Raw genomic sequence first — 22,619 nt, 5'->3', positions numbered from 1 at the left:
GAAGCCCTGTACCCAAATTTACCTGAAGCTCTGAGGATATCTGAATGGATTGATCTTTCTTAATGGCTGCCTAAATCCCTCCTTCTTTGCACATCTAGAGTTAAGAGAGGTGAGGATGCAGCCTGGGTTTGTCAATTTGTACCTTTCTCCGAAATAAGGCACGCTCTAAGGAAGAGTTGACCCCCAGCAGTAAAGCAGGCTGGCCCTCCCCTCCTGTCTGACTCTAAGGCCCTAAAAATGGTTAAGGCCCGTCTACTGCCAGAAGACTTTTGGGAAGCCTCAGTCGCCACACATGCCAATTCCCTGATCAAGCAGGGCTCCAGGGAAAGGCTACACCAATGGAGTCAGGCACATCCATGCCTTTCAGGTTCACATTTAAACATAGGTGATCAGGACGGGAAAGTTTCTGCTATCTGACCAACCCTAAGATGGGCACCTTCAGCAGAAGCAGAACCACTAGGCTCGTCACAAATGCAAACAGCCCTGTAGGGTCAAGTTTCACCTTTCTGAGGGCTCCATCTGGAGGCCACCTCAGACCTGTACGATTTTAAACCCCCAGTGATTTCTGTGCTGGAATCCCAAACAGCATCACTCACTGGTGGCTCCAGACTCCGGGCCACATCACATCACAGTTCCTGGCGCAACGTAGGTAAATGGCCAAACGCACAACAGGCTGTTCCTAGGAAGGCAAGAATAAACTGGACACAACAGGTAAACTGCTCCCAGCAAGTGTTTGGGAGACAGAAGATCTAGCTCTGCTGCTAATGTGAGTAATGAGGAGGAAAGACTACAGGTAACCAAGAGGCCTCCGGTGGTTCAAGCCTTCAGGAGACCACGTGCAGGAAGAGCTGAACCCTTTCCACTGTGGCAGAAGAGAAAGGGACACAGGTCAGCCGGTGCTGAGGACTTCAGCTCCTCCCACACTGGCTCTGTAATGATTAGCTTCACCTTGGCAGCAAAGAGGCCCACTTAACTCATGGCAAACACAAGAGCTTCCTCCATCCACGCATAGCAAGGCTGAAAGATCAGGGGGCTCAGAAGGACACAGCTTTGGGTCACTAGTTAGCAGACATGCCACCTGTTTGCAGCAGTTTTCCTCAGCAGCATTACAAATAAGGCATGTCCCAAGTCAGCATTTATAAACTGACCATGACCAAAGCCTACCTTGGGGACTTTAGACTGAGCTCTGTATGCAACACCTACGGAAGAGGGAAGGTGGCTCTACTCTGGCTCCTCCTTCAGTATAAAGCTTGTCCCAGGACCAAATCTGCATCAAGGCCCAGGAAAGGCCAGCTTGCAAAGAACAGCTGCTGGTGCTTTGGAGGAGGGTGTGGGGCATGTGGGCAGAGCAGGCTGGAGTGGAGGCAGCTGTGGCTGAAAAGGGTTAGGGTACAAGGCTCTCGCTCCCCTTGGTTAGCAAGGTGTGTGACTGGGTTCTTGCTTTTTGCTTTCTGTGGTTTGTGTTGCTGGCATCTACAATGTAGACACTTTAGTTGGTTGTGGTTTTATTTGTTTTTTGTTATGGGGTTTGTAGTGTGGGTTGTTCTTTTCTTTTTCCCTGTGATAACTAGAGATGAACTTGCAGCCTGTGAAATGTGGGCAATTTAACACGGGACGCGCAGGCTGCGCAGCTTGATCCACTTCTGTAGTAAGTGTATTTGCCTCCTGCTAAGGTGTTTCAACCAAGGTCAGTGGAAATAAACACTGTGGCCAGGTGGCTTGAGACAATTAGCAGAAAACATGAAAAGAACCAATTTGCCCAAGCTGGTTAGATCAGGAAATGACAGCCCTTGCAAGTCTGCAGCTCAGAGAAGGGAGACGTCTTTCAGCATGGAACTTCTGTAAATTCTCCCTTGGCTGATGCAAACCAGCATAATTGTACTGAAGTCAGGGAGAGACGCTGGTTGATCCTGGCTGCGTGCTTGGGGTATGTGTGCTGAAGGATTTTGCTGAAATTATTTAGCATCCTGATTAATATTTCTTTTTTTTACTTGTCCTGCATCTAGTTCTTCTGATAATTTTGGTGATGTTAAGAAAGGGAATCTGCTTGTCCAGACACTATTTATTGTGTAGTTGCTGCAATACATTTTTGCCAAAGAGCTGGAAACTACAAAGGTCCAAGTGAGTGCTGTGGATATCCACCGTGTGAGAATAGTTCTCCACCAAGGTGAAAATCTGTCTGAGAGGCTGAATAAGGGCACACTTGCACTCTTAAGTTAGGTGACAAAGGCTGGTAGTGGAACACCCTAAAATCAAAAGGTGTCATAAATGTAGAGGCCTGTATTAACATGGCCCAGTGCAGGGGCACAGTTTTAATTAAGCTGGATCTGGGAAGCCAGGGTATTTCTTCTTGGCGGAAAAGTGTTTTGGCTTCCTTGTGACCAGAGGATAGGAAAAGATGTTGCAGTAAAAAAACCTGTCAGCAACTGAGGCACCTCTTTTTGGCTTTATGATCACTGTGCAACCAGGCTTAGATGTTCTGGGAGCAAGTTCCATCAGCTCGTTTCCAGCCATGGTAGGTCCCGAAATAGCAGACATCAGACCCATGACTGGTTCTTCGACCTAGCAGTGCTATTTTGGCAGCAGGCCCAGGGTTAAACATAACAAGAGTCATTTTCAGTCCTTGCTCTCCTGAAGGTCGGTGGCCCAAATGGTTGGATGTTTGTCTTAGCTGTTTCCGGACAAGGTCTGCGTTTTGTAATGATAAGGTGAAATTCAGAGATCCTCATGTTGGCAGTCTCCTGCTAACTCTAATTAGAAAGCATGTTTTTCCTGCATAAGGATGTCAGGATTTGGTCACTGGCAATTTTTAATTGCTTTGACTATTTGGAGCGGGGTGGTCTTTTGTTGCTGCTGTAAAGGCTCACTGCTCCCTTTTACCTCCAGTCCATGACTTTCACAGGGTAGTGCAGCTCATTCTTAGCATTAAAGACCATTAAGCCTGGCTTACCGGAATCGTCCATTGCCAGGTGAGACTTGGGGGTTCATTCATCTGCTCAGGTCACATGGAAGAAGCAGTCTCCCTCTTAGCAATAAGCCTGGCTCGCTCTGGCTTGCCAAATTCCTTCCAAGATGAGTCTCCTCCCCTTTAAAGCTCCCTCAAAAAGCTATCAGAGAGGTCAGCCACAAATTGGTCCCATTTTTTCTGCCAGACCTCTGTGGCCTTGGCTTTCTCGTCTGGTAGCATGGCACTGTATCTGTCAGGAGGAGAAAAGTCAGTATCAGGCAGGAGACAAGCGGGCAGCTATTTCAAGATCAGTGGCCAAAATGAAAAGGCAGGAAGCAGCAACAGATTAACCCTCGCAGGGCGTGCTTACACCTCGCAGGACATGCTTACACCACACAGAGCAACACTGTAAAGAACCTTGAGCTCCAGCCGGCTGGCCTTATGTTGGGTCGAGAAGCCTAGAAATGTACAGAAAGACCCTGGGCACCATCTCCAAACTATTTTGGGACATTCATAGCTGCCCAGATAAACAGAAAAATTGGTTAAACGCACCCAAATTACATGCTGGTAGATTGTTTTTCTGTGTTTCCTCAGTGGGCCGTGGCTGACACCGCAGCAAGTCAGATTTTGGCAGAAATAGACAACTGACATAAGGACATAACATTTCTCCCATACCCAGAACCAGGTGCTGGAGGCAAGTTGGAAAAGGATTGAAAAGCAGGAATAAACTGAGACACTTGAGTTAGAGAAAGGCACTCAAGGGCATGGGCGGAGGAGCCTCTGGGGTACCTGTGTCCTGCCCTTGGAGGAGATACACAGGGGAGGCTTTGGATTATCAGAAGCCCAGTTCATGTGGCAGAGGAGACTCTGGGGCCAAAACCCAAATACAACGGGTTTCCAGGGGGCAAGATGATAGTCCCCTTAGCGTTACTAGATGAGAGAGGCGAGGAACTTACTTTATGGAGTTGAGGGCAAGTTGTTTTAAGGTCCTCAGGTCGGCATTCATCCCTCCGATGGCCATGAACACCTCGTAGAAGTCGTAGGAGACGCCCTTTGCCCCGAAGATAGGGGGATCATCAGGGCTGATCACAATGGGGTGCCCTTCAGCCATGAGGTTGGCTGCGGGGTGGTTCCGCAAGTCAGCTACCAACAGCAGGACCTTGGTGGGGCAGGGTGGGAGACAACACGATGTTGGGTTATTGCTGTAGCTGTGTTTGCATTACGGCACCCACCACACCACGTATCTGCTATAGCTGCCTGTGTCAGCAGGTAGTCATCAGGGAGGAGGAAGAGCCTCCAGAGGGCTGTTCAGAGCATGTCAGGCGTTCTGCTCGACAGTGCTGCAGGAGGAGCCTACTTGCCTCCACTGACTATACAAGGAGATTGGTTTCTTAAATTAATCACCTAAATCAAGGCCAGTGGGGTGAATAAGTTTGCTTATTTACAACAATTTGGCTGTGAGCGCTTTGGGAACAGTCTTTTGGTTATGTATTTGCCATTTGCCATTTGCCCAGGGCATCTAGAGCTGGAATCGGGGTTCTCTCCTTCAGGGCTCACACGGGTACATCTCTATCCCAGGGCATCCTTTCTGCTGCGCCCAGGGGACAATGCGCACCACACTAATGTGTTGCAACAGAATTCCCCCTGGTTATGAATTCTACCAAACCAAAAGACTTCCCATTACAATCCCAGCTTTTCAGCCTCTGGCCCTCCTGGCTTTGAGGTATTTTCCATTACATCTCTTTAGGCACCTCCCTGTCTCTGGGCCTCATCTCCAGTAGGGAGGACTGCCTTCCCAGGTTCCTCTGGATAGGAATTCAAATTATTTTGAGCTGACTGGCATTACAAGCCTTATATATATGCAGCGTGTGTCTATGTAGCAGACTGCAGTGTGATGTGGTACAAAGGAAACTGAGCCAGCCTGGGTGCAACAGAACATCTAGCTGCCCCCCAGCGCCCTGCTGCTATGGTAAATCCCATTTCAGTGTCCCAGCCCCAAGACCTAAGCTTTTACCAACATACCTGGTTGGAGATGGGACAGACTTCTACAGGAATATCCCTCTTCAGAGACAAACTTTTGGCTACTGGGTGTTTAATGAGGGCAAGTCCGTGGCCAATCCGGCTGGTATTCAGTAGCAATGCATCCAGCACATTATTGTCTACAGAGGTGCCCTGCCAGTCTGAGCAGAGACAGGTAAGAATCACTGCAGTGCTGTGAGGAAACACATCTTCTCAAACCGCTAGATGCCTTTGCTAATAGGTGAGAGAGTTGCCCATGCTCTGAGTTCCCACTTTGCATTTTCAGTGAAACAGGGATCCAAATCTACCCAGGACATTGCCCGGCATAGAGATACCCACTCATCTCACCTGGCTTTAGATGCCCATGGTATTGCTCTTAACAGCTAAGCTAATCATGCTGGCCTCCATTCATAGGCAACAGAGAGAATGAATCATTTCTGGGGGACAGGCTGTGCATTAGGGCGAGATGTATCGTGCCTTAGAAGGGCTACCTGTGGCTATAACGGGAGCCTAGGGCAACTAGTTCAGATATAGACATCTTCTCTGTAGAAGTCAACGTGCCATAAGCATAACACAAGTTAGACATGACTGTTACGTATGGTTAGGATAAATCCCACCCATATGGACTGAATAATATATTGCCAATAATAATATATTGTCCCAGGGATGAAGGGTAATCATCAATAACTTTGATGAGTGCATTCAGTTAAGGCTTGAGGCTGGCTCAGACATTCCTTCACCTTAAAATGTAAAATAATGGTTGAGGAATTCTGCTGCCGCTGTGGATGGGAGGTGAGTGCTGCTCTGAGGAGGGAACAGCCACCAGCAATAACTCTTGCAGCATGACTCCACGTTGCGCAGAGGGCAAAGACGCTGAGCAACGCGACGCCTACGGTCAAGAGCAGGGAGCAGGTAGGGGAGGAGCCACGTAGGAATGCTACAGCTACAGGGAGAAGCATAGGGAAAACTGATTCTATAGACGTATATACACACAGGCACACACCAAACCATCGTGATACAGCCAGGCTTGCTTCACCTCTTGCCTCTGCGGGAAATAACAGGCCTTGAGTCCTCATGCTTACCAGTCTCCCCAGCATGGAAAAAGTACGGCAAGTTGACCCCCAGGGAATACGGGATGGTCAGGGCATCCTTCAGGTCCCATAAAGAATGACCTTCATCCTCATCACCAACCTGGGGGAAAGAGGAAAGGTATTTTTGAACATGCTCTGGAAGGTGGTGGGACTTACAGCTATGTATCACTGAGGTGCCAACTGTACTGAAATTGCTGTGGGGTCGGGAGCTGATTCTTTCAGGGGATTTTGTCAATTACCCTCAACAAAATCCTTAGCTGGAGGATTTGCAATTCATTTACACTGATTTCAGTACAGCAGCAGAGGATCTGGCTCGGGTATAAAGCATATGCTGTATTATACATGTAGTTATATCGCACCTCTAGGGGTTAACGCAAAGCCACGGGGAAGAAATATGGTTACCAGGTCGAAGCCTGCCAGGATGTCTGGGAAGCGGGCTCTGAGTGCCATGGCAGTGACGATGGCTTCTTTAATCTGGGAAACATTCAGCATCCTAGAGGGCAAGAGAGAAAAAGCAGTGCCGAGGCTTACTCCCACGGGCCTGCCTTCTTTGGATTTGAGGTGCAAAACGGGGCCCCCAGGGGTAGTTCCAAAATGCAAGTTGCTCCTGAATCTGACAACCAGCCTCAGGTCTCCAGAGTAACAGCAGTAGAAAATTGATATTATGAAAGGAAACCCCTGAAAGACCAGGAAATGCCTGGCTAGACCCTGCTGTCACTTGAGTTGAGGCATGCTTGTCTAAGAATCACTGGCTTTCCCCTCTACCAAGCAGGGAACAAAACAGCATGGAGAGAAAATGTTTAAATATTTTTTTTTCCCTCTCGACTGTTTTGCTGGGAGGTGGGACCGTAGCTGCATTTCAAGAGAGTTTTAAATTTAGATTTCTTCCAGCCCTATCGGACTTAAACATCACAGTGCATTTTGCAGACAGACTCTGTCCATACCCCAAGCTGGCCAGAGGCAAGCCAGCTCTGAACTGGAGACGGCATCGTGCTGAGCCAGAGTGAGTAAGTGCTGCTGAGAGGTCTGTTATATTTGCTCAGGATCACCTCACATGACTTCATGGCATCTGACTGACTTGGAGAACAGCCTTGTGCCCGCCTGCGAACAGCAGCACGAACATACCGTACAAAGGCTGATGGGAGAACAGCGTTTGCAGGGTCCCACAAGGACCTCTGCAATACCCAGTGCCCATACTCGGGCACTGCTCTCACTGCTTCAGCTTCCACAGAGAGGAGGAGTGTGTCCAGGCTTGGGAAGAGAGCACACACGGCTTGGACACGCACGCAGGCAAGCAGGAGGATTGCAGATCCTCCCCTTGCTCATTCCTGCACCCAGAGCTCACAGGCGCTTGTCTCTCCGGCGCGTGCTGTGAGCTAACCCCGGTCACTCTGCACATACGCAGACTTATATAGATGATTTCTCATCCTCAGCCTTTTACACGTGCCAGGGAATGCTTTGGGAGTCAACACCCCAGGTCTGACGACGCACACGGGCATTGCTACGCAACTGTGGCACTTTAGCCCAGCCCTCAGCATCGCTTCTCCTGGCCTGGACCCCTCTCTCCCCACCACAACCTCCGCCGTAGTACAGCCGCTCTTAAGCCCTGCTCAGCCTCTACCTGTGTGCTGTAAATATAATCTTGGCTCCGAGAAAGTCAGGGTGCTCCTTCACAAACTGCCTGGTCACTTCCCGATAGGTTGCCACGGACCATGATTTATTGTGCCGGGTGCCATCCAGTTCGTACACCTGCAGGACGAAAAGCACATGGCAAGAAGAAGTTGGAGGAGGTATTTTACTGGAGGGTGGGAGAAATGTACTGAAGAAAACCTTAGGAGAAGCAATGTGCTGCGGTCCTGGCAACAGGGCAGAAAAAAGCAGTTAAATCTGTGCCGAACATTTTCTTCTTGAAGTCTTTACCAGCTGGCAAGAACCAAGGAGTGGTTTTCCTCCCTTGCATGTGATACAAGAAAGAAGTTTCTCCATGTTCAGACATGGCAAGCAAGTGCCCTAGAGTACCCAGAGGAGACCATGACCTCTTACTCATGTCTGTATCAAATGCTGGAGCGTTTTGTCGAGCCGTCTGGTGGCTCACGCACGCTCTGTGCCTTGCAGTGGCAGTCTGTCAGCCCAGGCAGCCCCAAGGCGTGAGAGGGCTGAGCTCCATAAGCTACCAGCTGGGCTGGGCTTCTGCTCCCCTCTGCCAGAGGTTTGCTCCGTGACCTTGAGTTGGTCATTGCCACAGTTTTCCAGTTCTCTGGCTGCAAACTGGGAAGAATAATCCTTTTGGCATTCTCTGTCTCATCAACTTACTTAGCGAGTTCCTCGCTACCAGGGCTATTTTCAGGGCTTTTGCCCTGATTTCAGCAGGGACATAGACCCCACATTCCCTGGTTGATACTAATCTGCAAAGGCCCTGCCTGGAGTCGCTCACAAGCAGTGGCCGAAATTGCTCCATTTGTTCTGTTCTTCTCACCTTTCTTTTCTCCTTCTTCCTTCTCCTCTACACTTTAACTGGTCCACTCCACCTTCTTCCTTCCCCTCTGGTGCCGACCCTTGCAGCGATGCCCCTCGCTAAGCCCCCGCACCCCGCCATGCTGTGTTGTCCCCCTTACAGGCACCAGGAGCCATGGGGCAGCTGCAGACCCTTAGAGGGAATTTTCCCCTGCTGCAGCCCATGGGAATGTGAGACTTTACACAGCTGAATTTGCAAACACAGCTGGGTTTGGGGGGCTTTTCCACAATGTTTGCTGTTTCGCACTAAATCCCAACTTTCATTTACTTTACTTCAGGGGCCGCTTCTGGCGGGCTTTGCTGCAAGGCGAGATTTTGCAGAGTGTCAGCGCTGTTGTCCAGGCCTCATAGAGGATCTCCAGGCACACAACCATCTCACTATTCCTGTCAACCCTGCTCACCTCGTCCCTCGCAGCACGCGGGGCTGCTGGGTGTGAGCAACCCCGGGGGCTCCGGAGACTCCCACGCCTGGAGCCAGCATTAGGGGCTGGATGGGAAGTAAATCCTCCCTGCCAAGCCTCTCTTCAAAAGACATTACAACCATGTCTAAGGGCTGCTGGTAAATGCAGGGTATTTTCCAGTCAAGCCCACGCACCCGTATCATCGCAGATACTCTTGGCCCGGAAATCTGTGTGACCGGGGGGGATGCCAGCACTCACGCTGTCTCACAGCACAGGAATTTTGATATTGCTGTTGTTTTCTCTTTCCAGGTACCCCGAAGACAGATGGTTCAGAGCAACTGGCTCATGACCAACCCCCAGCAAAGTAAGATACATATAAGCTCTGTGGTCTTCTCCCCCTCCTTTTTTTTTTTCTTTTCAATACACACTTCTCATCTCAGGCACGATAGAGTGCCAGCCTGCAGCCCTGACACTGAGCCCTATTTTGCTATGGGGCCAGCCTGAGCCGCAACCGAGCAGGGTTAGCAGCCCCGCTTCCCAGCTGTTGGGGGGGAGGCATGCACAAAGCCAGATCAGCTTCCAAATTTGTCACAGCACCTGCCTGCCTGCTGACGGGGTGGCTGTGGAGGCCTGCCCAGCAGCAGCGGTGGTTGCTGGGGTGCAGACATTCATCTGCAGCTGGCTGGAGCCCACCAGCCATTGCATGCAAGGGCAATGATTTAAGGAAGTTGCTGGCAGGCCACTGGTGGGGCGTCAAGACGGGTGCTCCATCCGCTGGATGCTGTGGTGCCAGCAGCAAGCTGCTACCTGCATTCCCACACACAACCCACCACCACCACCTGGTCCTTCAGGTGCTGCCAGGTGGACCTTGCACAGCGGTGTCATTCCTGTTGCAATGGACTGTTAAGAAGATGGAAGTGGTGTAGTGAGGGGCAGCAGCCCTGGTTCATTTGGTTTGGTAAGGCATCTGCCTCTCTGACAGAGGTACCCCACGCTGCCCTGTTTGGAGCTGGTCTGGAGAACTGTATGGAAAAGGGGTGATGCAGTGTCGAAATTGCCACCGGTAAAGTGGGAACCATTATAGCCGAAGAACAGTGGTGGGGTCTGCTGGTGCTTGGGAAGATGTCAGGGCAGCCTGGGATTGTAGGACAATCTGACCAGCTCCAGGTAACACGCAGGGAGAAAGGCCTAAGCTATTACCAACAGGTTTTAGTGTTAGTGGCAAGGAAAGGAGCAGTTCATACTTCACATACATAGGCAAGATTTCAGGTTGTTGGCAAACTGTGGAGGACTCTACTTTGCCAATCGGTTTACTAGCCTGCTCAGACAAACCATTCTGAAATAATCTGTGGATTTAGAATAACGTAACTATTCCATAATAAGTCTCTATTCAAGATGGGAAATTGTTCCAGAAGAGCTGCCACAGAACAGGTGATTCTGGGGCAAACAAAGCTGAGATACATCTTCCCTACCAGCAAGATTTCAACATAGCTCCCAGTCAGACTGTACAATGCAGTTTTGTGCGGTTGCCACATTAGGTATCTTCCTTAACCATTAAGAACAAAGCATCTCTCACTTTCAAGCCCTTGCCTATGCAAATCTCCAACAAAGACCTTTGAATATGATCAAGGTTTTCTAGCATCCTTAGAAGGGCAGATATGCAAACATCCAAAAACTAAATTCAAGATAGGGCTTGAGAAAAGTTATGGAGAAATAAAAGAATACTAGAGAAGCCAAAAAATACGTACCGGAGGCAGGATAGCTCTTATCTCGACATACTGTATGTTATCTTCATAGAGCTCCAGCAGCCCCTGGTAGAAATAGGCCTTGAACACAGGTGCATAGGAGATAAGTCCAGAGGCAATGAGAAAGACTTCTTCAAATCTTTTCCAAATGAAAGCCTGAGAAGGGTAGGCCAGCTCAGGGGTGTCTGTCACCAGGGTCAAGTTTCTCAGCAAGCTGTAGAAAAGGGTAAAGGGAAGAGGAAGAATGAGAAGGACAAACGAGTCAACTGGCTTCCAGCATGCAAAAAGCTGCCGGCTGGCAGCTGGGTGTTCAGTACAGGAGGAAACAGGATTCCTCCAAGATAGGTGTGAGTTTTATTGTCAGAGACGAAGCTTTGTGGACACGTCAGTCTCCCACCCGCAAGCTCTGGGGTGCAGCAGCACCCAGCTGTGCTGGAGGAGGCATGTGTTCTTTGGACAAAGAAAAGGTGCAAAGCCATTCCTGCCACAGTAGGGGCCCGATATCCAACTCGGAGCCTGTTGGCACTGCAATGCATATGGCCATAACAACAACTGGTGCAATTAGGAAGCATTCAGGTCATTTTTCTGCCACCTGTACTTACTCCTCTAATAGCCGACAGGTAAAAAGTCATACAAGCAGGTTAAGACTAGGTGTTCAAAACCTGCGCCTTCCTTTTTTGAGGGCAAAATCTTGAGGAGTAATAGAGTTACAAAAGGAAATGTGGTGGTTTTATATCATAAAAATTGCACTCTGCTACCCAGGGGTATCCTTAATCTGAAAGTAGGCTAGTACATTACTCCTGCAGAGAATATAATCTCCCAAACACCTTCAACGCATGTAAAAATTTATGAGACCCGGCCCTCTGTCCACCACCTAAAGGCAGACAGAGTCTCCAGGAGATGCCATGTACAGGGCCACCATCAACCTGCTGACTAAGCCTGTAACTTGCCCTGGTACCTTTGTGTTGTCAAAATATGTCACCTAATACAAGCAGGGCGGAAAATGATTGTGAATCAGAAACCCTTCCTCGTTTTTTTTTCCGCCCCGATATCCTGCCTGTCTTGCTGATAACTTCTTCAGATTGGTCTGCTGGGAAACTGCTGATAAGAATCGCAGGTCCTGGCTTTTCCTTAGTGGGACAGAAACGTATTTATTTCCCCCATAGACTCAGCAGGCGTATAAGCCTCTTTCAGAAATCCAGAGAGGCGGCGGGTAGTTTTATCAAGCAGAGTTTAAGGGAGCCAGTAATTGCAAGATTATCTAGTTGCGGGTGACAGCTTGCATTTAGGACAGGGCAAGCGTCTGTGCCAAAACGCTGTCCTCTGACCAGCTGATAGCCTTCATCCCGCCCCAGGCCTCGCCTCTGGCAACAGCTCTCCTCCCTCGCCGGTGGCCACCTGAAGAAGAGTTTGTAATACATTTCTCAGCCCGGTAGGCAATGTCTGAATGGCAATACCGGGGGTCATTAACTTCATTCCTGAATGGCCAAACTGAAGCCATCGCAGCAAGCTGCAGAGCCATGTGCTCGCAGGCAGGTGGGCTTGCCAGTCCGGCCAGGCCTGATGCTTATCTACTGTCAGGGGCGAAGCAGGTTCAGATAGAAATACCTTCAGCCATGCTTCATCTTTCCTCCGAGTATATTGCTTCCCTCAATAGCAGCTACTGATCTTTAATAATGTTTTGTGTTTGATGTCTTGCCCCCCATCCTCGCGCAGGGCTCTGCTCTCTTACATGGGAGACGTGGGTTTGATTTGTGCTCTTATTATCTTCTTCCAGGAGGCTTCCGTGGATGGAATTAAAAACCTCCCTCCTACAGACGTAAAACGTGATCTGGTCCAGACTCATAAACTAGGACATCTTGGGCAGGGACATCCCTTTTGAGTCCCTCCATCCTGCCCATAAGATGGAGCCCATTCCCCCAGCATCTGCCTGCGGTTTCGTTCTCTAAGGACCCTCTTCCAGCGGCTGCGGTTTCATTTCTTCTTCACTCCGTTAATTTCTTTTCCGGGAACAATTTCCAAAGCAAAACTGTACATAAAGAGACACTCGCACCACGTTAAGGATGAGATTTCAAATGCTCAGCAGTCAGGAAAATTCGGAGTTGAGGTTTCCACAGCAACTTCGGCTCTGCCCTCCTGCGCATTACAATAGGGGCTTTGGTGCCATTATCACAACCCCAGCTACAGTTCAGTAATCCATGCAACCAAACAGACCAAGCTGGACCATGGCTGGGGTGGGCGGTGTTTTGTGCGGGCAGCGGGGAGCACAGCAGCGGGAGACACCATAGCATCACCCTAGAAACCGGGAATGCGGGAACCAGGGGCATCTTGAAGGCCCATTTCCAGCTGCCGGAGGGGAGAGGTTGTGCTGCAGCTCGGCGGGGAGGGGAGAGGAAGTTTTGTTTGGGAAGAGCTGGGGAAAGCAGACTCGTGCGCTCCCCTCCTGGCCTCAGCCCTGGCCGAAGGGCAGCTCCCCACCAGCCCCGCAGGCGGGGGGAGGGCCCCTGCCTGGAGCCAAGAGCCGAGCGGGGCTGTTCCCACCAGCCCTGCAAAGCACCGAGGGAAAAACCTCCCCGTGGATCAAAAGGCCGTGCAAGCCTGTTCTCGCCACCCTGCGCCGCTTCATTTCAGATAAGGATGGGCGGTTAGTCGGGCTCCCACCGTTTCTCTCCCCTTGCCCTGTGAGAACTTGGTTCCTCCAACAACGAGCGCGCACGGGCCTCCCCTCCCTGCCTTTAAATCTAGCTGTACAAACTTGTGGGTGTTTGCTTAGCCTGTGCTCTTGGGCTAGAAACAGCAATAAATCCCCACACCACCCCGCTCCTAAAAGCACATAAATCACATTGTGCTTTTTTTTATAATCCCCTTTGCTTTGAGACTGATTATTGATCCCTATAACTGTTGAAGATTTATTGCATAATAGTGATCCATCCTTGATAACTGGATAATCTCCTAAGGGTTCAGGGGCTTTTGCCATCAGTAGCTCATGCAGATGAAGCAAAGCTTCATAAATGCATTTTTTGCTTCTTTTCTGGAATGGGCCCTTGCCAGTGATCAGGTGCAGACTACAAATAGCCTTCCATGTCATGTCATATACACGCTGAACAATGCTATTGCAATGCATATGCCCAAAGGGGCACAGCTAAAATGACCAGCTAAGGATTATTTATTTTCAACTGTGGTTTTGCATTCTCTTTTCCTGTTTGTTTTTTTTTTTCCCCTAACTGTTTTGCTTTCTTGCACTATATAATGCAGAAGTGAACGGTTTCGTTGCCTTGTTTTTAAAGGGATTCTTTTGCCTGCTTCTTTTTGTGTTCTCGATGGGTAATTATACCCCTCTCCTCACCGTAGCATCTGAATGTCTTCCAGTGGTGCATTAAATAGTGTGACTAACATCTGTCACATGTGGTTCATTCGCTTTCTCTCTCTCTCTCATCCCCTCTTCTTCTCCCCAAGGGGAGACTTGTAGAGGGAGCAGAGTGCTTTGTTTCTGTAGAGGATTTTTATTCTTTTTTTTTTTCCTTCTAATGCACACACTGCCCTATTTTTCTGTGAGATAGGGCAGCTGGAGGACACGGAGGGGAAGGTGATGGTGGTCTGGGCAGCCGTTAGCGCCCAGGGGAGTTGTCCCCGCAGCCTTGGCCATGGTGTCAGCTCCCTCATAGATGACTTCATCCCGGTGATAGAGAGCTCCGCTGGGCCGCTGGAGCTGCGCTGCTGGGCACGGCCCTAATCCTTGGGCTGCTGGCGGTGGGGGTGTGCGGTGGTATTTTACAAATATCTGGAATGTCAGCGCCGTTTCCCTAAATATCTAGAGGCATGCTCTTGCTTTAGAGACGGTGGCCATTAAGTTGCATCTTGAGGAAAAAAGTGGCATTCTCCTGTATTGTAATTGATTGTAAAGTAAATAAATGAGGATTATTTTTTCTTTTAAGTCTCAAAGCAAAATTCCCTTCCTTTCTCTGTCTCCTGGCCCGCGGTCTCTTGCCTCTTGTAATAGCATCCTTTTGGAAGCTTACCAGTAACAGAATACTCCAGGGTCTTGGCCCACAAGACGAGTGTTTTGAATAGGAATGATTAAACCTTCTTTTGAGGGAAACAAACAAAAAGACTTCCTTCCAAAACACACACATATGTATATGTATGCATACGTACCTAAAAATGCAAACAGTGAAAATGTAATGCAGATACCTCTCTTCCTCACCCCTTCCTGGTCAGGAATGCAAGGTGAAAGAGATATGGCTTCTCGGAAACATTTCCATTCACATTTGCTGATCCACCCTGTCTTGCATGAGAGCCCTTCCATGCTGCCATATTCCCTTGATACTTCCTTGAAACCACCCAACTATCCATCCGTTCCTTCCTCCGACATCTGCTTTCTCTCAGCTTGTCAGTGCTCAAGGGCGAAGAGGAGCGCAGGAAAGAGGTAGCCTGGGATGCACATGTTCAAGAGACTGGGAGAGCTTCCAGAAGCTGAGAAGCAGAACAGATTGGGGCCTATTCCTGGCTAGAGACCTATTTCCAGGCAGCCAAAAAACATTCCTAACCCCTAGACTAGTACCCGGGGATTAGATGAAAATAGGAGGGGAAGTGCCTCAATGTGGCTGTTGTTCATGTGTTTGCACATTATGTGCAATGACTCCTCTGCGATTTTGGGGCAATGAGCACAGAAGGGCAAGAAATGAAGGACAACATACTCAAATGAGCAAATCCGAGCACCCAGGATGTGAGAGATCCAAGTTTGTATTTGGCCCTGGCATGCGCTTGCTGAGGAAAATCACTTCACTGGTGTCTGCCTCGGTTTCCCCTCCACCCTTGAGGAGACCCTCGTAGCGGGGTCTGTCTTGCGTCCCTATGCGGTGCCTGCAGCTCTGAAGTCCTGATCTGACTTGTGGCTACTAGACGTGTGGTTACTAGACAACTAAAACAAAAGAAGAGGAATGTGGTAACGCTGCCTCTGAAAAGAAGTCGTGTTCCCAAACAGGACCATAGGGAACCAAACAATGCACAGCTCCACCCTCCTAGGTGTTTAGGATGCCTTGGCCTCTAGCCCCAGCCAGAAAGGGACGTCATGCTACAAAAATACAACCAAAACTGAATACAAGGAAGGGTTGCCCCTGAGGCAGTTTTGAAATACCCAGTGCAATTGCTTGGGCTTTAAGGAAGTGAAGCTGTTTCAAAATCCAATCTCTTGCACATTATTTATGGGTCTCCTGGTGGGGTTGAAGAGAGCTGGTGCCATGGTCGTTCTCTCATCATGACTCCCAGTAGAAATGGAAGGGAGCTAATGGGGAACTGCTTTTCTCTTTGGAAGACATAGATAAGTGACTTTTCAGTGGATCTTATTTCTTCCGTCACATGTCAGGGCAGTTGAGCCTCAGGGTATAAAATGTCAAGAGCCCTGGGTCTGGCACTACCTTTTCCTTCCCTTCTGGAAGTGCTCAGACCTCTGCAAGAGAGGGGCGGTGGGTGCCCCAGAGAGTCATCTCCCTCTGCCCTGCCCCTTGCCCTTGTTGGGGAGGGAAGGCGATACCATCCCAAAGGTCTGGCAGCTCCTCAGCTTCCTGACCTGACCTGCTTCCCAGATCTGCAGGGCACAGAGCCCAGACAGCTTCCATGCGGAGGGGATACCAGCTCCCTAAGAGTTAATAGGTCTCTGTTCAAGAGCACACACACTCACTGTAGAGCACTACAGTAAAACACATGAAGTTTCACTATGGAAATGACGTAATTAGGGTCACCCGTGTCACCTTAATCCAGCCTTCTCCTTGTGTGTCGGCATGGTGATGCTGTCTTTAACTACATGACACCCCATACTATTTTCTTCCATGGGACCCCAGCCCCCCGGCATGCTGTGGACGGCAGTGCCATCTGAATGGATCACTACTCAATATTTTCCTTTGTCCTCATCACTCAGTGTCTGACTTCATGCATTATTTAGCATGCTCTCTCCAGCCCCCAGCACACCACACAGAACCATGCGCTTCCTCCTGGCCTTTCTGGCAGGGCTTTGTCCCAGGATGCGTGGCCCCTGGATGGGGAGATAGGGTTCCCTCTTCCTGCCACCACCGGCTGGAGGGGGAACCAGGCTATTCCTAAACACCTGTAAGTGATTAAATGGTAGGCGGCACTGAGCAGCCAACTAACACCTGGTCCTGATAAAAGGCTGCCAGCAGTTAAGGTAGGCGCTGCCTCCAGGGAGGGGAGCTCCTGCAAGGGGTTGAGTGATGCCCTGGGGAGTCATCTGAGGTGTGAGCCCATGGACAGCTATAGGAAGCCTTGCTTGGAAGGGGAGAAGTTCTGTTAGCAGGAGGGTGTGGAGGGGGGAGTGCTGCCAGGCAGGGGACCTGTGTGTAGGGTTCATTGGCTCAGCCAGTGCCCAGGCTGAGACCTAATCCCTTGTCTGAGGGTGGGAGGGCAAGTTGGAGTTCCCGGTGCCTGAGGATCCTGTTGGGAATGAGTGCCCCTGTGCTTCAGTGTGGTCTGTACTACTGGGGTTTCAAAGAGAGTCCTTGGAAAACAAGGATGGTATTTGGAGGGGCAGGCTGGGTAGGGCTTTATTTTGGGTTGCTTTGGGATTTTTTTGATAATGCAGTAACTAATGTGAGTTGTTTGCCCAACTCCTTGCTCTGAATCAAGATGATGACTTCTCTGATGTTGGGGAGAGCCTGTCCCTCAGCTACCTGACTTCCTCATCCTGTTCCAGAGTAACTCAATGGATGAGGCAAGGTCTTTCACCATGCAGCCCTGTCCTGCACTGGGAGCACATCCAGCCTGGGTGCTGAGGAGATGTGGGGGCAGGCCACATAAATCTACTTATACCACTGTCTTCAACATGTCTTTGCAAAGGACTGGAGTGAGGGTACACAGAAGACTTCAATTTTGATGGGCTCTAACTCTGGTGTACTTAAGGCTGCAACCTTCAAGTTCTCATATTGCTATTTGCTTATTCTATGTATGCAGCCTTAAATAGAGTTCCCCACCGTCAGAGCAGCAAGCAAATGGGAAAGTTGGACCAGAATGATCCTGTTGGCTACACAATGCTCTCATTGAGAGGCTTGCAACTTCTCTTCACTCACCTGCTGTCAAACTCGGTCACGTTGTGCAGCTGTTTCCGGTAAGTCTCCAGCAAAACCCACTGGGAGCACTGGGTTGGCACTGGCTTGGGAGGGTGAGGCTTGGAAAAGCGAAACCGAACAGTGCCGGTTTGGGTGAAGCAGATGTAGCAGTTGGGGAGGTAGGTGGCATTGTACACCAGCCAGTCCACGCTCAGGATGGCATAGTCGTGCAGGTGTAAGACAGCACCTGGGGGGAAGAGAAGTACATCCTAGTGAGACAAGGCAGCTGAAAAGAAGGAGCGGAGTTTTAATGTGGTAATAGTTGGGAGTTTGCCCATCTAGGGGCATCTGGAAATGCTTCTAGATGGCTGAGAGTGACCTCTTCCAGCAGAGAGATGGAGCGGCTGCTCTGCCTCCCCCATGCTGGGGGATGTGGCCCCCTCCACATCAAACACGGGGCAGGCAGAGCGTGACAGCTCCCTTGGAGCAGAGGGAGGGGGGAAATCAATAGGGAGCTCTGCTGCTCCACTGGGATGGAAAATGCTCTGAGTTATTAAAGGTCTTTCAGACAGACTTTGCTGTGAGCTGGCTCAGGCCCCACTGATTTAAAGAGGAACTTGCACAGTAGGCAGCAGTTTACAAGGCATGCTAGCTGACTGGCAGACCTGAAACAAGCCTCTGTACCTAAGCTGTTTGAATCCCAGCCTCAATTTTTGCATCTAGTCTGTGTCTCTTCTTTCATCTCTTTGAAACTCTGGCGTACACCAAAATCCCAGACCATGACACACCAGGGAATTGCACTCAGATGCAGAAGTACCATCTACTTCTATCCCTTATCAAAAGCATGCTCACTTATGTTGTACATCTGTTGCTGGCCAGTGCAAAGGGCCTTTGGGATGCTCTGTTATTGTGCAGTACGTTGGCAGCTGCCAGTCTTCCTGGCACAGGGAGCCTCCTCTGCATGCTCAGCCCATCCTTTTGTTTTGCTAAAATCTCTGCTTTTGCAGAGGCTTCTTATGTTATTGGTGCTTTAACTAGACTTCACCTTTGTTAAGGGAAGATACTGCAAGAGCTAAAGGCTTAGATATGTCTTTTATTTGCTTAGGGGAGACCTCATAGTCAAAATAGCTTTGATGACCTTAGGGGTAAAAGGAGAACATGAGTAGGAGGAACAAAACACAAGACTGGCATGCATGTGACATTAGGCAAACTTCAAGACTATAATCTATAGTGGACTAAGCTAATATAAAGTCTATAATCGTTCACTAAAGAGGGTCTGACTGCTAAGATGCTGAGTAACCGTGCTTACTGCTCTCACCAGAGCTAGCGTGACAGAATGGGCACTCCACAGCTGCCTAGATCTGACCCTCTTCTCACTGGCAATGCCACCCTCTTATGTGAGGCTGCAATAGAAATTACAACAGTGCTTGAAACAACAGTAATTCCCTGGGGGCTCTGATCGAGACTGAGGCCTCTAAGAGTAGGTCTGACTCAAGCAGTTACAAGGATGTGATCTCAGCCCTAAAAGCTTACAGCTCTTGCAAAGATTCTAAGAATCCATTTTAGCATCTCCTGGATTAAAAAGCTATTTTTTTTTTTTGTTTTGATTCCTCCTTAGTATCAAAGATACCCTGCTGAAGAGGGGGGTACCTTTAAGTTCCTTACTATTCAATTCAGCAATGAAAGGGTAATGGCAACTCTGACATCCCAATCATTTATGGTAACAGGTTAGGATGCTGCAAGCCAGGGATCCTTGTCCCACACCAGAGACTGGGAGGGAGAAGCTGGGAAGCAAGGAAGATGGCTCTTATCCATGTGCCACCATCACAGCCTTGCAAGTGCAAAATACTTCTGTGGAGAAGCTGACATGCACATCTTCCAAAAGCAGGCCACCAACCTGTTTCCAGGCAGCCATGTGGGCAAGGCCATGGGACTCTGCATCTAAAAAGGGACAGCCTGGAAGGGTGGACATAGTGTTCAGAGTCACAGGGGTATTGACAATGTCCGCTGCGACTGTCTCGTACCTTTAGTGAAAGGTAGCATCTTATTCAAACGCTTCCTTACTGAACCAGAGATGCAGGGCAAGAAACTAGTCAGTTAGGAGTCAAGGCCAACCTCCTGCTTTTCTGCTGAACTGTCGGGGATTCAGGGACACAGAGACACAGGCTTCCTGCTACACAGCCTAGGTGGCTTGGATTTCCACTTGGCTAAAAATATCCTCTCTTTTTCTATCACAACCTAGAGTCCTGAGCTTTCAATGGTGCTGTGTCCCAGCTGCTCATCAGAGGATGCAGAGGGTGATGTGGTGAAGGTATTGGATAATCTCATGCCCTTATCTAACTTAGAATGTTCCAAATGAGTTAAATGTGTGCTGTGGAGTGCAGAAGCCCCTTTTGGTATGGGGTATGGCAGCCCATTAGCACGCAGCCTGTGGCACAACAGGGGAGAAATGGTATCTCTAAAGACAAGAGGAGAAATGCCTGCCCTTATAAACAGAGGCCTCCTGTAAGTGCACAGAACAGAACCTGGTTAAGAAAGACTAAGTGAGAGAATACAATAGTTTCTATATGATATTCTGCAGGTCACATCAACACAGGCTTTGACTTCAATCCAAGAAGTAAAAGAGCCTTAGTGTTGGAGGTAGCACCTTCTTCCTCTAGTGCCCCCAGACTTTCCAGTAGACTTCCAGGCCTGCTACAGAACCACCTGCACAAAAACTTTTGGGGGGATACAGCACTTCTGGCAAAGAAGTGGGCTAAGGCAAGGTCGGTAGCATGTCTGTGGTATGTGTGGAAAAAGGAAAGGCCCTGGCTGGAGCATGCTGAACAAATACGGGTGTCTGTGATGTCTTGTTGTCTTTGCTTCCCCTGCCCTTTCACCACACTTGAAAGGCTGAAGGATCCATATTGTAAGTTAGAGCAAATGCTACAATTGCTGGAAATGTGTATTCATCCAATCCATCCCCCTCTTCCTCTCTCCCCCTGCCCTGTCCCCACGCTCAGTGGCAGGGCTCTTCCTGGAACCCAGCGAGTGTGATTTACAGCTCTCATAAGCTCTCCTGCAGCCAAAGGTCTGCCACGTCTCCTCATGCTTTGTCCCAGCTCTGGCATAGAAAGCAAAAGGTGAGAGGAGGATGACTGAGATAAGCAACCCTCAGGCTGAGCCTACCTTTTGGCATGCGCTTTAAGATGCTGAACACCGTGCTCTGATCAATGAGGCCTTTTGCCCGAAAGAAGTGCATGCTTGGAGGAAACTGTCCTTTAGTCATGGCTGCTGCAACCTCCTCCTTCTTGAGGCTTACGAGCTTTGTGCTGAGCTCCTGTTCCTGTCTACTCAGCACCAAATTGCCACCTGTCCGATGGGCTTCCTCCTCCTGCATTAGGGAGTCCCGGTCCTTCCAGAGTGTGGTGGAGAGGCAGAGGCAAGCCAAATTCAGGAGGAGGCATGCCAGCCTTATGCCTTGCCCAGGTGGAGGCTTCATCTTAGTGCTGAACCTGAGGGGGAATAAAAGAAAATTGGAATGCTAGCACAGGTCAGAAGGTGACACCTTAGCAATGATCCATGGGGATGTTAAACTGCTGGCCCATTCTGCAGAAGTAGTGGGTTAATGGGATGTTCAGTACTGGGGGAGCATCTGGTACCTGTGTCCCCTGTATTTAGGACTGTGCATTCATGCACTCCCCAGGATGCTGTCTGTACACAGCGAGACTCTGGGCAGGGTGGAGAGGAGATGCTGCTTTCTGGATCAGGCTGGCAGCATGTCACGCAGACCTATAATCTGGGAAAGGTCTCGCCCTACAATTTGGGAGTGGTGAAGCCTGGATTCTGGCTTGCAAGCCAGGGTGGAGCCCCCTCAGAATAAGGGGTGCTGGTGACAAGGTGCCAGCTATGCTGCCAGCATCCCAGGGAGGGAAGCATAGCACTTGAGGTGCTTTTGTTTTTTGCTTGAGATAATCAGATCCTGATTCCCTATGGTCAAGGCCTTGTTGCACCCCTATAGTGTACTCCAGCTATCAGAGGGGTTAATTTATGGGCAGAAAACCCCTGGCTTCCGCTGCAGTGACAGAGGCGTGTCCCTTCCTTGCAGTCCCAGAAGAAAGAGGACAGCAGGGAGAGCATGGGAGTAGTAAAGAAATCACAGGAGACAGGCACATGTGAACTCAGAGAACTCTGCCCTTCCCAAAAAAAGCACAGCTGCAATATAATCCTTCAACACCAGGCTGTAGTGACCCTCTGCACCAATCCCTCTAGACCAAAGCAGGCTGGAGAAAGGCTCAATATTTTGAAATGGTCCCCTGTGAATTACATAGTAAATCCCTGCTTGTGCACGTGCTTTCTGCTTCCAGCCTCTCCTCCACCCGCGGTGCCTCTAGCCCCTCAGCCTCTGCCCCAGGAGATGAAGATGTGCTGGTGGAGCAATCTGCTGGGAGCAGAGAGGGGGTAGATGCAGTCCCACATCAGGCCTAGCTCTGAACTTGGGGAAAGAAACCTCCTAGAAGGTGCTATCTTATCCCTGGTGAGACTGACTCACTTACTGTTAACTTTCCTCCTCCTTGCATCCAGAGCTCGTCCAGCTGCTGCCCGAGAGAGCATGGAAGAGTTATCTCTCTTGCAAGCCGGCGCTGTCCCAGCAAAGATAAAGAGGCTGGATCCGTCCTGGCAGTGCGGAGCGAGGCACCCGCCGGCGCAGACAGTTCCTCTTCCTGTGCTGTCGCTCTGGCTTGCTCAGCTTTTATTTATTCCCGTCCCTACCGCTTCATGAATATATAAATAGGAGGAGGAGACAGGGGAGGTTATGAGAAAGTGAGACGTGGGCGGCTGAAGGGAGCTGGACTTGGGGGGGG

At 49.8% G+C, this 22,619-nt stretch overlaps 1 protein-coding gene across 2 annotated transcripts; it reads right to left on the bottom strand.

Moving 5' to 3' along the window:
* Positions 1-2,380: 2,380 nt before the first annotated feature.
* ADA2 (adenosine deaminase 2) lies at positions 2,381-22,468 on the bottom strand. 2 transcript variants are annotated; one of them, XM_035903369.1, is made up of 10 exons: positions 22,307-22,468; positions 20,944-21,269; positions 17,797-18,022; positions 10,721-10,931; positions 7,679-7,806; positions 6,460-6,550; positions 6,049-6,157; positions 4,970-5,127; positions 3,904-4,106; positions 2,381-3,197 (listed from the first exon to the last, which is right to left on the bottom strand). In XM_035903369.1, exons 1-10 carry the CDS (start codon positions 22,366-22,368, stop codon positions 3,089-3,091), a joined length of 1,623 nt encoding a protein of 540 aa, XP_035759262.1. In that variant the 5' UTR covers positions 22,369-22,468; the 3' UTR covers positions 2,381-3,088. The 2 variants fall into 2 exon arrangements, with proteins under 2 accessions (XP_035759262.1, XP_009646211.1); XM_009647916.2 differs by having other exon boundaries at positions 22,311-22,444.
* Between the last annotated feature and the right edge of the window lie 151 nt (positions 22,469-22,619).

Source organism: Egretta garzetta, unplaced genomic scaffold, assembly GCF_000687185.1.
Source record: "Egretta garzetta isolate BGI_Z169 unplaced genomic scaffold, ASM68718v1 scaffold511, whole genome shotgun sequence".
NCBI classification, from domain to species: Eukaryota; Metazoa; Chordata; class Aves; order Pelecaniformes; family Ardeidae; genus Egretta; species Egretta garzetta.
The sequence above is the reverse complement of the archived record's forward strand: the minus strand, read 5'-3'. Positions and strand labels throughout refer to the sequence as shown.

Coding starts and splice junctions, on each gene's coding strand:
- ADA2 (XM_035903369.1), bottom strand. CDS start 22,368: ATGCTCTCTCGGGCAGCAGCTGGACGAGCTCTGGATGCAAGGAGGAGG. Junction 21,270..22,306: donor AGGAGGAAAGTTAACAGTAA/GTGAGTCAGTCT, acceptor ATTCCCCCTCAG/GTTCAGCACTAAGATGAAGC. Junction 3,198..3,903: donor CTTGCCCTCAACTCCATAAA/GTAAGTTCCTCG, acceptor TCCTCCTGACAG/ATACAGTGCCATGCTACCAG.